The 15933-nt window shown below is 35.6% G+C and overlaps 3 protein-coding genes across 3 annotated transcripts; 1 reads left to right on the plus strand and 2 right to left on the minus strand.

Moving 5' to 3' along the window:
* The first annotated feature begins 2298 nt into the window (after positions 1–2298).
* LOC110786776 (L-type lectin-domain containing receptor kinase IX.1) lies at positions 2299–5781 on the plus strand. The gene is made up of 3 exons (XM_021991352.2): positions 2299–2966; positions 3709–4431; positions 4877–5781. The coding sequence occupies exons 1-3, from the start codon at positions 2477–2479 to the stop codon at positions 5671–5673; spliced, it is 2010 nt and encodes a 669-aa protein (XP_021847044.2). The 5' UTR covers positions 2299–2476; the 3' UTR covers positions 5674–5781.
* On the minus strand, positions 4448–8055 carry LOC110786777 (F-box protein SKIP23-like). Its single transcript, XM_021991353.2, has 2 exons — positions 7821–8055; positions 4448–7696 (listed from the first exon to the last, which is right to left on the minus strand). The coding sequence occupies exon 2, from the start codon at positions 6949–6951 to the stop codon at positions 6118–6120; it is 834 nt and encodes a 277-aa protein (XP_021847045.1). The 5' UTR covers positions 6952–7696; positions 7821–8055; the 3' UTR covers positions 4448–6117.
* Positions 8056–14521: 6466 nt separating this feature from the next.
* On the minus strand, positions 14522–15148 carry LOC130465601 (uncharacterized). Its single transcript, XM_056834429.1, has one exon. The coding sequence runs from the start codon at positions 15146–15148 to the stop codon at positions 14522–14524; it is 627 nt and encodes a 208-aa protein (XP_056690407.1).
* Positions 15149–15933: the final 785 nt, after the last annotated feature.

Consider the following 15933-nt stretch of genomic DNA (forward strand, 5'->3'; position numbering starts at 1 on the left):
GTTTAATTTGGTTTGTAAGAGCTAGTAAAGCTCTAGTTGTAGTTTGTTGTAATAGATGAACCTTTTCAATTATGTACATTTAAGCCTATGTCAAAAAAAAAAAGATAACCGATTGTACAGCCATATTTATACGAAAATCCCTCTTTTTATACCATGTTAATTCTTCTGCCTCAAGTATCAATAAATTTAATACTGTTATATGCACAAAATAATTATAGATTTATAGATATATACTCTGTATCACTTATCAGACATAAAGTATCACAAGAACACTAACAGCTCACTATAGATTCTATATCACCTTCTATTCCAAAGTGTAATGAGTGGCATATATCATAATTCATAATAATAATGGATATCAAATTATTCTCCATTCTATTATAATATCAACATCTATGCGATTAGAACAGCAAGATATTGATTCCCATTATTAGTGAATACAGTCAATCTATGTCGTCTTTTATCCATGTGGTTAATTTAATATGGACCATATATACATTACCTATCATTCTTAAGAATATTTCTAGAACAAAACATTTCCAAATAAAATCTATCTAGAAATCTTCTTGACTGTTTGAGAAGATAATCCGCATAGACTGTGGTGCAATCAAAACTAATACGAGTACAGACCCCTTACTAAAGATGGGTAGCGGCTTCAAAAAAAAACTAGTAATTTTATTTAAAACCGGTCTAAACCATAATAATCGACCATACTAAAATGAATTTTTCTAGACTGTGCTTGATTGGACCATAAAAATTTAAAATAATGTAGCTGACCTTTTAAAGAAAAAATACCCAATCATGTTAAACCATGAAGCATAAAAGTTTGGCAATCATACCAAAGGTCTTGAGTCAAAAAATTGCACCTCTTTTGGGTCATATTTTTCTTTGGCCCCATTAAAGGGAACACCAGAAGTAAACAAATCCCCCTACTCCCTAGGACTCTAGGAGCCCTTCTTCAATCAGTACTAATATCACATTTTGTAATAACAAGATTAAGCACTTAACACAAAATCTAGTGATTAATTATAACTAATAACTTTGCTAGAGATTTTATTTGCTTGTTGGCTTTGAGCACTGTAGATACTGAAATTTTGTAAATTTGTGGTGTCGATTATATCTCAATAAAAAGATAATATTTCAAATATTTAGGGAATTTAAACTTACTGTCAACTCTCCTATATAATGGAGTTTTAACATTAGGGTTTCGTCAGACTCAGATGGAATAAGTCACAAAGACCCATCACCTCCCTACTTTCAAATTGTAGGTATGCAGAAATGGAAATTGTAGGTATGCAGTACTGGAATAAGTCGACAAGATCCCAATATTACAAACCCTAGAAAAGTAGAATCAAGAGAGTTACGAGAATTATAATTCCAAAAACATCAATAAAATTATGTATTCCATATTCTTTTATCTCTTTAAATTTATTTTACAGGTTTGAATTTTTATGATTTACAAATGTATTCCATATTGTTTTTTCTCTTTAAATTTATTTCCTAGAATTTTATGGTTTACAAGCACTTTGTAGTTCCTTCATTGGTGGACAATGGTCAATATTCAAGAGTCCGATTGTTACTGGCTATGCTGGTTCAAAAACGTGCGCATAGTAATTCATTCTACAGTAAGAGCAATTCAAAAACTGTTTTAACTAAAGACACACACCACCACATCTAAAAACAGAGATTAATAGTGTGTCTGGAAAACTCTAGTTCAATGAGGAAAAGTATGTAAAATTATATAAATAAGAGGATTTTTTAATTTAGCTTGTTTGGTAATTAAAATGGAAAATTGAGGAATGACATATGTGAAATCAACTAGTTATATTTTACCCGGTTTTTTTCGACACTTTTCCCCTCAAAAGTGATGGAAAAACCGTGGAAAACAAAATTAAACAAGTGAAAATGTGTATTATTCCATTTTCGATAGTTTTCCACAATAATTAGTCAAACAAATTAACATATAGAGATGTCCATATACTTCTTCAAATTTACTTTTCTATATATTTCAATAGTTTTACTTTTCCTCACATTTCCACATTAACTTGGTTTCCAAACTCAATGAAAAATATCATTTTCTTTTATGTCGAATAAGTGCATCTTGATGCCGCTTAAGAGAGATCTCGGGTTCGAGTCTCGTCGTATGCAGAAACTCTTGTTGAGAGACTCACCCACCAAAAACAAGGTATGCGACCCGGATCGGATCCGAATGCAGTCGGAGGAGCTTCCTCCGGTGAACCAGGTGTGCAATGCATTAAAAAAAAAAAAAAAGAATAAGTGCATCTTTATATTTAACAAGTACGTACTGTAGTACTTTATAGGTGTAGGAAATAAAGTAATTGTTTTTTTTTCCGTTAAAAAACTTTGATCCCACTACCTTTGCACTCATACAACTGTTACAGGCACTTAGCTTTGAGACTCTTGTTTTCTAATATAACCCCTCTAATCAAACTCCCAACAAAAACAGCTAAACAAAATGCCAAAATCTTACAAACAGCTTGAACAATTCCTACTATTTTCCACCATTATATTCCAATTGCAACAAATAGTCACCTCATCATCATCTTCTTCATCTTCATCTTCATCTTCATGTGATCATGGTACTGACAAGAGTGCTGTAATATTCTCCTTCCCAACCTTCAACACTACAAACTGCAAACCAGGGGGAGGCCTTTTGTGCATGGGAGCAACAACTGCAGGAGAAGGGTTCTTGAATTTGACGTTGGCGAATTCGACATCGTCAAACTTGTCATCATTGGATTATAATTCTTTTGCTAGAGTATTGTACCATAAACCTGTTCAAGTATGGCCAGCTTCATTCTGTACAAGCTTCTCTTTTAGAATTTACCCTCATATTGACCAGTTCGAGCTTTCTGGTGATGGAATGACATTTGTTATGGCTACAGATCCTTCCCCTGTATCCAGCCATGGCTCTTATCTTGGTCTCCAGGATCCATTATTAAAAGGTTTACAACTTGTCTTACACTTTTTTTTTTATATTATATTTGTTCTTTTGTCAATTATTTTCCCAAAAACGTATAATCTTAAGATTTTCCAATTCATAATAGATTTTTGTTCTACTAATAATCACCTAGGAATACCAATTGAGGTTGGCATGAGTGGTCAAGGGTCTCTTGCTCCTTAACCAAGGTCTCGGGTTCGAGCCTTGGGAATGGAAAAAATCTCAACTGGGACCTAGGGATCTTGGTTTAACAATCTTTGTGTATTTTGTAAAAAAAAAAAAAAAAAATTTAAACTATGAGTATAATTTCAAATTGAGCTGGTCAAAATCACATCAACAAGTATGTAATTTCAGTTCCTTAAAAATAAGGTGAAACAAACATGACCTTACTGAATAAAATTGTATATTTCTTGAAGATACACCAGATATGCTAGAGTCTTTAGATTGAGGCTTCAGGAGTACAAATGGTATACTCTAATGTAAAATAGACATGTTAATTACAACCTCTAATCGATCATGAAGGTAACATGAACCAATTTAAGAATTCCTATAAGCAAAAGTGCAAAACTCAAACTAAAATTTTAAAAGGGATCTTAAATTTATACCTTCTCTGTTTTTGTGTTGGTTAAACAAGTTCTGTTTTATTTTTATAAGTCAAAGTTTCCAACTTCAATTGTATTAGATTTAAAATTAAGAGGCGAACTTATTAGATTCATCTTAACATTTACTTTCAAAATTTGATTCAGGCAACTCCGATTTCCAACAACTAGCAATCGAATTCGACACATACAAGAACGAGTGGGATCCTGATGACAATCACATTGGAATTGATACATTGAGTGCATTGAAATCTCTAGCAACAAAGAGCCTAAATTCATCCAACATCGATCTAAAAAGTGGAAAACAAATCAATGTCAAGATAGAATATAATGGGAGGACAAAAGAGCTTCAAATATATGTTGGTTATGAAGGAAAACCACTACAAAGTTTCCTCAATTACCCAATAAAAATCTCAAGGAAAGTCCCAAGAAATGTATACATAGGTTTTACTGCAGCAACTGGACTCCTTGCTGAGACTCACCAACTACTTGATTGGGAGTTCACTTCCACCATATTGTCAGATAAAACTTTGACAGATAACAGGAAAAAATGCATGATTATTTTTGCAAGTGTTTTACCTGTTTTAGGAGGATTAGCATTATTGGCAGTGATTACAGTTCCTGCCATGCGACAGCGAATGGTTAAGGAAAGGGAGAGGATTAGGAGAATGGAAGATCTTGAGAGGCAGTATACTGCAGCTGCCTCGGCTCCTAGGATGTTTACTTACAAGCAGCTTGCTAAAGCTACTAAGAATTTCAGCCAGGATAATTTGTTAGGAAGTGGTGGTTTTGGGAGTGTTTATGAAGGTCATTTTGTGGATCCCCCTCAGACTATTGCTGTCAAGAAAATTTCAGCCACTTCTGAACAAGGTATGTATAAATGTGCTTGTTTTTTTTTTTGATGATTTAATGCTTGTTTAACATTGTGTTTGGGAACCAAGTTAACATGGAAATGTGAGGAAAAGTAAAATTATGGAAATCTGAAGAAATCTAAAGAAATATGTAGAAATTTTTAATTTTTAATTTGTTTGGCTAATTATTACAGAAAACTGTGGAAATTAAAATATCACATATTTTTCACTTCTTTGATTTTGTTTTCCACATATTTCCACAGTTTTTCCATTACGTTTGAAGGGAAAAGTGTGGAAAATAAAACAGATAAAATATAACTAGTTGATTTTCACACTTTTCGTTTTCCTCACTTTTCCATTTAAATTACCAAACAAGCTAAAAAGAGTTCCCAAACACCCTAAAAAATCCAATAAAAAGTAGATTTGATGAGGAGTAATAATCTATTTTCCCATGTGTTAACCAGGTGAGAGGGAATATTTGGCAGAAATATGTACCATTGGGCGCCTAAGACACAAGAATATATTGCAACTCCAAGGTTGGAGTCATGAGAATGAACATCTTCTTCTCATATACGATTTCATGGCCAATAAGAGCCTTAATGAATATCTTACAGGACAAAACTTCCTAGATTGGAAAACCAGGTGCAAAATACTAAATGGTTTGGCATCGGCACTATTGTACCTTCATGAAGAATGTGGTGACCCTGTGGTTCATAGAGATGTTAAGCCTAGCAATATCATGTTAGACGCCGAATTCAATCCCCATCTAGGTGATTTTGGGCTTGCTAGATTGCTTAAGAACACGGCAGGAGTCACCACAATACTCGCCGGAACACTAGGGTACATGGCCCCCGAGTTGATTTACACAGGCAAGGCAACACCTGAGTCGGATGTCTATAGCTTCGGAGTGGTGGCGTTGGAGGTGGTGTCTGGAAAGAGGGCGGTTAACAACCTCATAGGGGAAACCTGCTTAGTAGACTATGCATGGGATATGCATGAAAAGGATACTTTGGTGGAGTGTGTGGATCCTGTGCTAGATGGGGTTTTTGACAATGAAGAAGCTATAAGGATTTTACGTGTGGCTCTTGCATGCTTGCATTTGGATTCAAACTTGAGACCTACTATGAGAAAGGTGGTAATGATTTTGACGAATCCAGATGAACCGCTATCAGAACTCCCTGATACTCGTCCTAAAGGAGTGTATGTGTCACTTTACGGTATTGCTAATCCATTCAGTGTGACTAATCCTTGCATTAGCTAGATAACATTGGAAATCCAATTTTCTACATTAATCTTTGGCTCACCAAAGTTTGTTCCTAGTAGTGTACTTTGTACATAACTTAGTGTACGACTATAATAAGGTTGAACATACTGGTGCACAAATCATCTATACTAGGATAATTGACAAGACCTATTCGACGAAAGCTCTGTTTTCTCATTGGTGTTTATATACGTATGAGGTGACTATTAATTAGCAAGATAAACACGCGCAAATATATCTGAAACAACCAGTGTAGCAAAACCATACCAGACCAGGTAACACAAACTCACAAAGACTAACCACACCATTTCCCCGTAGGTCCGTAGACACAAAACAGAGAAGGTATAGCATACCAGTTGCAGACTATGAGTCACTACATGCTGTTATGCAGTAAACTTATGGATGATTCAGTCAAATGATACAATTCAAATAAAAAAGCATAAGCTAAAACTTAGGCATAAACCATAAAGCAGTGGATAAATCAGAACTTATATCACCACCATCATAAACTGTTTCCAACTCCTTGTTTGTCATGTTGAAAAGCCCCATATCATGTCCTCCTTTAAGGGTGGCCGCATCCCGGAAATCCCATTCGTCATAGGTAAAATAGATAGAATTACTTTTGCAATTACTAATCTCTGGTGCACAAACAGACATTGAAGTATCATTCCCCACAAATAATGCAACACTACCCAACTCATTCACTTCCTTCCAGTTTCTGGTGCTTAAGTTGAGTTTGTATACCTTAAAATGTGTTGTTAGATAAAAAATATCTTGATTATGTCTACGATTTTCATAAAGAACTTCCTTTTTGCATCGGAAGACCATTAGAAGATCACCAAATGACTCCAACAAGTAAAAACAATGTCGTTTTACATGATTCATCAAAGCATAGGGTGAAGGTAGATATTCCATTATCGTTGTAGGCTCTGAGTTTTGAATTGCACTAATGTCACAATATCCCACAACTCCTCTCACATACAAGAACAACATTTTTGAACCCCAACGCACAACATCTTCTACTAATCCTATTAAATTTGGAGAACTAACAAGTGTAGTCCATGCTTGGTCACCAGGCTTTGCATAAGCTACATAATCCAATAAATTACAGGGTGTTGCTATCACAATAGAATTGTAGTCATTATCAGCTTCATAAACAATCACCTTATCCAACAAACGAAATCGTAAAAAATGAGGGTCGTCTTTATCTTCATGTTTGGTTGGCATGGTTGGATGTGGAGGTAGGCGAATCCGTACTCCGGTTAGCGGATTAAACATATATAAATCTAGGTTGAGATCAAGAGTACCACATGAGGAACCCCAACATCAAGCTCCAAAAGTTTGAGGTAGCTTCAATTGGTAACATTTTTGGTTATTTGGACAAAATAGTTTCCTAAAGAAATTAGGGTTATCTTTCGTGTTCTCGGGTAGCATCAACAATGGCATTCTACTAACCCACTTCGTCTTAAACATAGAAAACACAGAATACCATGGACTACAAACTGCAGAAAAGCAGATTAAATCATGGGCAGAATCTAGTTTCAATAATATTTCTCCAAGGATATCGACGGGTAATGAACACCAACTGGCCATGTATCCGACTAAGCTATAAAATCCAAATAAGAACAAACATGCTCAACAGATTGCTAGAAACACAAATTCAAACATTCCAATAATTAATTGAATTTAAAAGCAACCAAATAGTGTGAATCAATTGTCTAAAATGAACCAGAAATCACAAGTTAGGCAATTATAGTCACAGCAGCAGCAACATCGACAAAAAAAAAACATTCAATTAACATGTCAATCAATTGTTAATATTGAAATACAAAAATTTAAGTATTTGAGCATTCTGTCACCAAAAGGAAATTCAAAAATTAAAATTGTTGCAGATTTTATTTGATACGGAGTAATTAGCAAAAATAAGATGTAAATGTTGGGTTTTGAAGGATTCCAAAAGAAGAAGATGATACCTTAATCTAGCGGAAGCGGGAGGCTACCTCGGGCTTATCGGATTCACTTTCTGCAAATTTGAATCCTTGCGGTTATATAACGCAACCCTACTAAATACTAATGCAGGGGTTAAAGTGTTAAACTCTCATTTCGACTAGGAAGTCTAAGTATCTGTCTCTAGCAGGTAGAATTACCTTAGCCAAGTCTACAATTTCAACAATGGCGACATATGCAATGCAAACGGCCAAAATTTCTAGGACAGTTTGTGATGATATAGACAAACGGTCGAGGGATTTTATTTGGGGCAGTACAGAGGAGAAACGAAAAATTCACCTTATTTCTTGGGACAAGCTACAGCAACCAAGAAACCAAGGAGGCATTGGTATAAGATCGGCTAGGCAAGCTAACTCAGCTTTCCTTACAAAATTGGGTTGGAGAGTACTAACGGAGCCTAATGCATTATGGTCTAGAGTACTCCGAGCCAAATATTGCAAAGGGAGGTGCGATATTGACATGTTTGAGTCAAAACAAAATATGTCAAATGTATGGAAAGGTATTACGGAAAATGCGACTACTATTTGCAAAGGTTCAAGAATGGCGGTAGGGAATGGAAGTAAAACTCTATTTTGGGACCATTGTTGGGTATCCAATAAAACCCTTCGTGAATATGCTATAAGAGCAATTCCATTAGAGATTGATGGGGCAACAGTTGAGGAAATGTGGGTTAAGGAATTTTGCTCATGGAAGTGGACTACGTTGGAAGAACTACTCCCTCCCGAAGTGCTTAAAGAAATTGATGCTTATGAGCTTAAAGATGACCCAACTATGGGTGACTTGATTTACTGGGGAGGCTCATCAAGGGGATCCTTTACAATTAAGTCTGCCATGACACTTATTAGAAGAGATGATATTGAATCCATGGATAAAAAATGGGAAGCAGTATGGAAGACTCGTGTCCAACAACGTATCAAAGTCTTCATGTGGTTAGCAATGCACAATAGATTGTTGGGGAATGTTAACCGGGTGATAAGAAATCTCACCCTTGACCCAACTTGTCCACGGTGTGGGAAGGCAGAAGAGACCACACTCCACATTCTCAGAGACTGTCCTGAAGCTAAAGAGGTCTGGAGTATTGTTGGAGGTCCTGCCAATGCACCAAATTTCCGTACGAGTGGTCTACAACAATGGCTATATAACAACCTCACGTATTCACCACAAAGAGGTAAAGATAAGGAAATTTGGCCAACTTACTTTGCAATTACATTATGGTGGATATGGAATTGGAGAAACTATGTAGTGTTTGGAAGAAGTAGGGACATACCCGTGAATGTGGGAAGCTTCCTACTTACTCGGTTTGAAGAAACATGGCGAACGCTTAGGAATGATGTCCTTGCTCCCAATGCTTCTTTACAGACTAGACAAGAGATTATGATTAGCTAGAAATTCCCTGCACAAGGATGGCTAGCTTTGAATACAGATGGAGCATCGCGTGGGAATCCCGGACTAGCAGGTGGAGGAGGCATAATACGGGACCATTCTGGGGTCCTACAATATGCTTTTTCTGCTAACTTTGGGTCGTGTACAGCCTTTAGAGCTGAAATTAAAGCTCTTGAGATTGGACTTGATCTTGCCATAAGAATGGGAGTGAAGAAAATCATGATACAAATGGATAATGTGGCTGCAGTGTCCGCAATAAGCAACGATGAACCATATGGAGGGGATTGTGTTCATGTGATTCATAGTTGTCGTAATATGATTAAAAACAACGATTGGGAGGTATCCATCTTTCATGTATATCGAAAAGGCAATAGGGCGGCAGATTGGTTAGCAAATGTTGGAGTGCAACAAACTTCAAAGTTTGAAATGATTCAAGTTCCACCATTGGAGCTTGGGAAGATTCTTCATGAAGACTTAGTTGGAGTGGCTTGGCCACGAATAGTTCCTACTTCTTAGCTTTATTCCTATTTTCTGTTGGGGTTAGCCCCTCATTAGCAACAAAAAAAAAAAAACTAGGATTTCGCTCCATCCTCGTTCAACCATTTCCAACCAGTCTTACAGCCCCTCCTTATTTTTAAATTGATACACTTTCCTTACACGGTCGTATCTGAAAACAATTTTTTTTTTTATTTACATGTGGTGTCGATATTTACAAAAGTTGACTCAAAATGCTTAAAAGTTACTTTATATATGTAAAAATTAACTATTTTAGTGATAAAAAATTTCATTTTAATAAAAAGAAATTCTTCAAAATCACTAATAACGTATAAAAATATCATTTAATCTTTTAAAATGTTTATTTTTCAACTTTTTCTTATAATATAAAAGTTATAAAAAAAATAAGTTAAAGTTACAAAAACTGCATAAAAGTTATCTTGGTGTACAATAAATTTATTTTACACCTTATGTGTGCAAAACCTTTAGATTTTAAAAAGAGACACTTTTCTTTTTTGACATGTTTTGGTCCCCACTTCCAATTATATTAATATTTCTGTCTTTCTTGTGATCCCTATACTCACATCATCTTTTTACTATAATAAATAATTCGCTCACTATCCCACTTTCATCTTATTGTAATAAATTCAACTCACTATCCTAAAACCGTGTGCCGTTCGAAGTGTATCTCTTCTTAAAATACTGAGAGAGTATGCACGCTATAAGTGCGAGATTATATAAAAATTGAAAATTGCGTTTTGACAATTAATCGCAATAAATAATATGCTAGAAAAATTGTTCAAAAAGTTCATATATATGAAGTAAAATTAGATATAACCTCTAGTTAAAAGAATTTACATAGTGAAACAATGTACTCCGTAACACACATATTGTATGACGAAAAATCTAAATTGTAGTACTAAAGTAAAGAAAATTAAAATATAAATAGCGTGTCACTTTTTTTTTCCCTTTTTATCGCATAGTACTTGGCTAATCACATGTTTTCTGCTCAATTGATTTGCAACACATAACTAACATTGTAGGATTATTCTGAATTTAAATCTTCAATTGATGGAGGTAGCACACTAGCACCCATGAAAAAGCTTTATTTTTGAAGATTTGAGAGTACATTTTCTTTGACTCGATTGCGTCCTAAGCTGCATAAACGTAGAAATTTCTTTTAATTTAAATAAATACCGTAGGGCGAGTAGAGAAATATGCTGTTGAGTAGATTTGGACTGCAACTTTGAGCGTCGTTCCACCATTTGAAAATTAAGGGGTAATTGATTGATTTTTTGACTTTTTTTTATTTTTTTTGTTTTATTATGGTGGGTTACTTTGCTGTAATTAAGTATTTGGTAAAACAATTCCTTTTTTAATGTATAGCCCTGATTTTGGTGGGTTAATTAGTTGTAACTAGTTTTTACCCCGTGCGATGCACGAGTTTCTTAATTCAAAAATTCGGGTACATCATATATGTCATATAAAGTAGGATACGCAAATTTTGAAAAAATAAAATGTGATACATTTGGAGTATAATGAAATTAAATTTAGAATGTGAAATAAATAAAAGTGTTTTTGAAATAAAATGAATATCTAAGTAATTAAGGAGGAGAATTGGAAAGGATGAATATAATGATGATTTAACAATAAAATAAAATAATATAAAAGATATGACACGTGGCATCATTACATGCAAACATTGTGTTTTAAAATATTAGAATAGATTAAGTATTTGGTAAAAAAAAAATCCTTTTTAAATTTTGAGTTTTGTCAGTTGTTACTTGTTGTTTCATTAGTGGCGTAATTTGTGGTTGGGCCTATGTAACCTTTACTGTGAATATTTTTTTTTTTTTGTGTGGTTTTTCTTATTTATTTCTAACTTTTTCTCCTTATGACGTTATTTATTATGGCTATTGAATGATTTTTTTTCTTTTTTCCTTTTTATTGTATTTAATAGTTATATATAATATAATTTATGGTTAGTAGGGGCATGTTAGTCTTTTCTATAAGGGGACATCAAAAGTGTATTTACTAAAATAAACTCAGGTGTTCCCTTATAGAATAGAGATTCAATTTTCACTTTAGAGGTGTCCATTCGGACAAACGGGTCGGGTTCGAGTCCGGGTCATCGATTCGGGTTCAAACGGGTTCATCTGGCTATCGGGTAGGGTTGAAAAATTAAAGGTTTGGTTCGGTTCGGGTTGGTTGACACGGGTTCATATCGGGTCAGGGTCAAATCGGGTCGGGATAGATTGGGTCGGTTGTAACCGATTTTGTCGGGTTAATTATATCGGGTCGATTCATGTCGGGTCGGATTATAGTCGGGTCGGGTCAGTTCGGTTCGATTTGGGACATGTCGGGGGTGTAAACGGGTTTAGCTAGGTTGTAACACGTTCATATCATATCGGGTCCGGTTCATATTGGGTCTGGTTCTTATCGGGTCGGGTTCATGTCAGGTCGAATTAATTCGGATACAAATATTATAAACAATATTGGGTTATTACTAAAATCACATTTTTAAATACGTTTATATTATAATACGGATGTTTGAATTAGAAGACAAGGGAGACAACTAAATTTTAAAAGTGTTAAAAATTTAAAACCAGTAGAGTTAGTGAGTATATAGTATATATATGACTTAGTTTTATCATAGATAACGATAAACTAATGACTAATAGAATTTATCACTTTGTATTCATGAAACATTTCTAGATGAATTAATAACTAATAACGTAATAATTAATAATCGATAATAATGAACTAATACATAATGAATTTGTAAAGTTTGTAAATACAAGTTTATCATATATTCATATATTGGTTTAAATTAATAGCAACGAGACTAACATCTTCAACAACGAAACCTGACAAACAAGTTCAATTGTTAATGAATTAAGTCGATTCAGTTAAAACAACGTAGTTTTTCGATTAGTTCATTGGTTATAACTTATAATAAGACTACAAATGTTGGTTTTTCTACCTAAAAGAGCGACTCGATCACAGATCCGTTGTGAAAACATCCTCACCGTGTCAGTTATTAGAGATTTATAGCTTATTATTTTTTGATGTAAACTATTAGCCAAATTAATAATTTATTATCTTTCTTATCTTGACATTAATTTATAAAAACGTTATAGTATATAGTACAACTTTTAAATTAGATCAAATAAAATGTGTTAGAGTTGTAAATAGTTCGGTGGAAACGAGTTATATATAAACGGTTTGGATTAAACGGGTTGTAAACGGGTTACGGGTTGTAAATGGTTCGGGATTGGGGTAGTAAACGGTCCGGGTTGAAACAGTTTGTGTTGTAAATGGTCGGGGTTATAAACGTTCCGGATTAAACGGGTTTTTCCTGGGTTGAAACAGTTGGGATTGAAACCAATCGCGTCATTAACGATTTTCTGGTCCACTCGATTCGGGTAGAAACGGTTCAGTTTGCCGCATGACAGTTTGTTATCGAGTTTCGGGTCTTAATCGGGTTAATAATTTCAAGACGGTTCGGGTTTGGATTGAATATTATCAGATCGGATCGGGATTCGGGTTCCAGCTCACGGGTTATTAACGATTTGAGTTGTTAAAGATCGGATTAACCTAGCGGGTTCAACGGTTCGGGTTGAGAATTGAAAGCTCTAGTTTTCATGCTTATTTTGCTTAGATCTTTTAGCTGTAAGTTCTATTGTGTGACATGTGTTAGTAGTTACTTAGGTTAGGGGTTGCGTGACCCCTAGTAGTATTATAGCATGAAACTCTTTCTTCGTTAAGTTATCTGTAATCTTGATGTATGCTATCCTTTTCTAGTTGGTGTAATGTTAAGTTGTTGCTTGACATGGGTGTATGAGCATATATGTTAGTTGGACTTAGGTTGATCTTACTTGTTTATTTTCTTGCTCCAAATCGAAGGAAAAGTGTGATATGTAGACTATAGTCGTTCTCTTATATAGACATGGAGTACGGAGCCGTTGACACCGTAAATACTCCCTTTTGACCTGGAAAAGAAATGTTCTTTGTTTTGACCTTAGGAGAGCGGATATAGTATGTGTTGAGCCTCATTTCTATTTACTTTTGTTTCTTGGTTGACGATCAGACCCTATTTAGGAAATCGAAAACACAACTCTAGATTCCTTGAACTACACTGTGACCATCGAGTGAGAATTGTTAGTGTTAGTGCGCAATTGCCCCTAGATTAGCAAGTAAATCATCTCGTATTCATGTATAAGTGAGTAGGAGAGGCTTTCATTTTCCATAGATACATTAAGAGGAATCCTTCTTCCCTAGTCATATCCTTTAGCATAGATTATATCGTTCATGCAATTGGTGACAAGTTGTGGAAAAAACCCAAAACCAATGATTGTTTATATGAAGTAAGGTGTGCTAGTAGTTGAATGTTTGTAGCTAGTATATATATAGAAAACGCTTGATTCCCGAGAGTTTGACCCCTTACTTACCCCTTGTTTACTATATTTATTGTAATGTCATAAAATTGAGTCAAGTGAAATTACGTATATTATCACTTGTGTTCGTCTTAGGATATAACGCCTCCTATGGGGCATCATAACCCATGAATTATCCCTACCACAGAGTACTCCTTGTTAATATTATTTGTAATTTCAATAAGAATAGTTTGAAATTTCACAAAAATGAGAATTAATAAACGGATCTATGAACAATATTTTTTTTACTAAACAAGATTGGTTAGTTTAAAGAGTGTTTCTTCATTTAATGTTTCCTTGGATAAATAATCCTTCGAATCTATTATTTATTCAAGTGGTTCTAAAAATAATTATTGACTAAATGAATTACCGAGAGGATGACATACTAATGAAAAAAACTATAAATCCAAGAACAAATATCTATATGATGATGTAACTTTTGTATTTGTATTTTCTTTTGGTTCATGAGATTTTATTTTTAGTGTTACGGAGTATGAATTTATATAAATCATCTGGTTGTTGCAGTGTCATGGAGTTGAAAAGGGATCCGAGATCAGTGAAAGGCATAAGTTTCCCGTATTCATAGGCTTGCACTGAGTATGCTTGTTACGGATTTGGGCTTCGCAGACCAGACCCAAGAAGGCCACCAGTGGGTCTGTTTTGGACTGGAGTACGTGCAGAGGGGTAGGGGATAGGTGCAGTGGCCCAATACTATTGTTGAGGCCACTAGTGTGTTGGTCTAGGCCAGAAAGCTTGTTGTTGCCATTGGGGCTGCCATTGGGCATGTTGAGAGGTGTTGTTGGAGATTTGTTGGTTGTGGTTGTTAATTTCCACACCAACCCCTCTCTCCCCTTGCCTTTTCCACCACGACCATATCCACGTCCACGGTCAGAACTGACACCGCGGTTGTCGACGGCGCCACCAGGGTTGTGATGCTGGTGGGTCTTTGGCGGTGAGCCACCTCCGGATGGGATGGAGTGAGGAACAACAAGTGCGGTGTCGTTGTGATAGTCATGGCTTGCGCGACGCCAATATTCCAATTGAAGGGAAGAACGAGCCCTAGAAAAACTTGGAAATGGCTTTGATTGTTGAATCATGGTGGCGATAGTGTCGTACTCACCCTTGGTTAGCCCCTTAACCATCTGCAAAACCATCCGTTCTTCTGTGATCGGGTGATTGATGTCGACTAACTAATCGACAAGGAGTTTGATTTGTTGACAATAATCTGTGATGTTAGAAAAATCCGTGAGTCGAGTGTTCGTAAACTGATCCTCCAAGTACAGTGCTCTAGTGGTTTTGTTTTCGTGAAACAGTTCCTCCGGGCGCTTCCATAATTCGTGAGTCGTGGTTACGGGTTTCATGATCGTATGGGCAAGGTCTTGAGAGATTGTGCCATATATCCATAACTTAACAATGACGTCTAACATTTTCCATGTGAGTTCATCAACATCATGAGGGCGGGGAACGAAGATGTCAATGTGATCGACGACGTTGAATGCACATACGTGAATCTAGAAGTATTCAACCCAAGCCGCATAGTGACAAGTTTCTTGATCAAGAACAGTGTGTATGGGATTCTTGATGTTGTTGACGGCAAAGGCAGGGTGAAAAGAGGGAGGAGGAGGAGGAGGGGGGAGGAGTGACATCGTCGGAGGTGGACAAGGACTTGGTGGGTTGCACCATAGATGCGGGAGAAGGGAGTACGGCGCACGACTGAACATAGGAACGAGATCATGAAAAAATAATCAGGAATTTTCCTTAGGCTGTGATACCACGTAGAATAGTGTAATTCTCCCTGATTTGGTATATTCTTGTTAATCAATATTTATAGGTATACAACCCTAATTCTATGAGAATTCTAATTTACATAATTACACAAAGTCTTTCTTTACAGAATATAGGAAAGAATATTACCATACTCCCTCCGTCCCTTAATACT

This window comes from Spinacia oleracea, chromosome 1 (assembly GCF_020520425.1).
Source record: "Spinacia oleracea cultivar Varoflay chromosome 1, BTI_SOV_V1, whole genome shotgun sequence".
NCBI classification, from domain to species: Eukaryota; Viridiplantae; Streptophyta; class Magnoliopsida; order Caryophyllales; family Amaranthaceae; genus Spinacia; species Spinacia oleracea.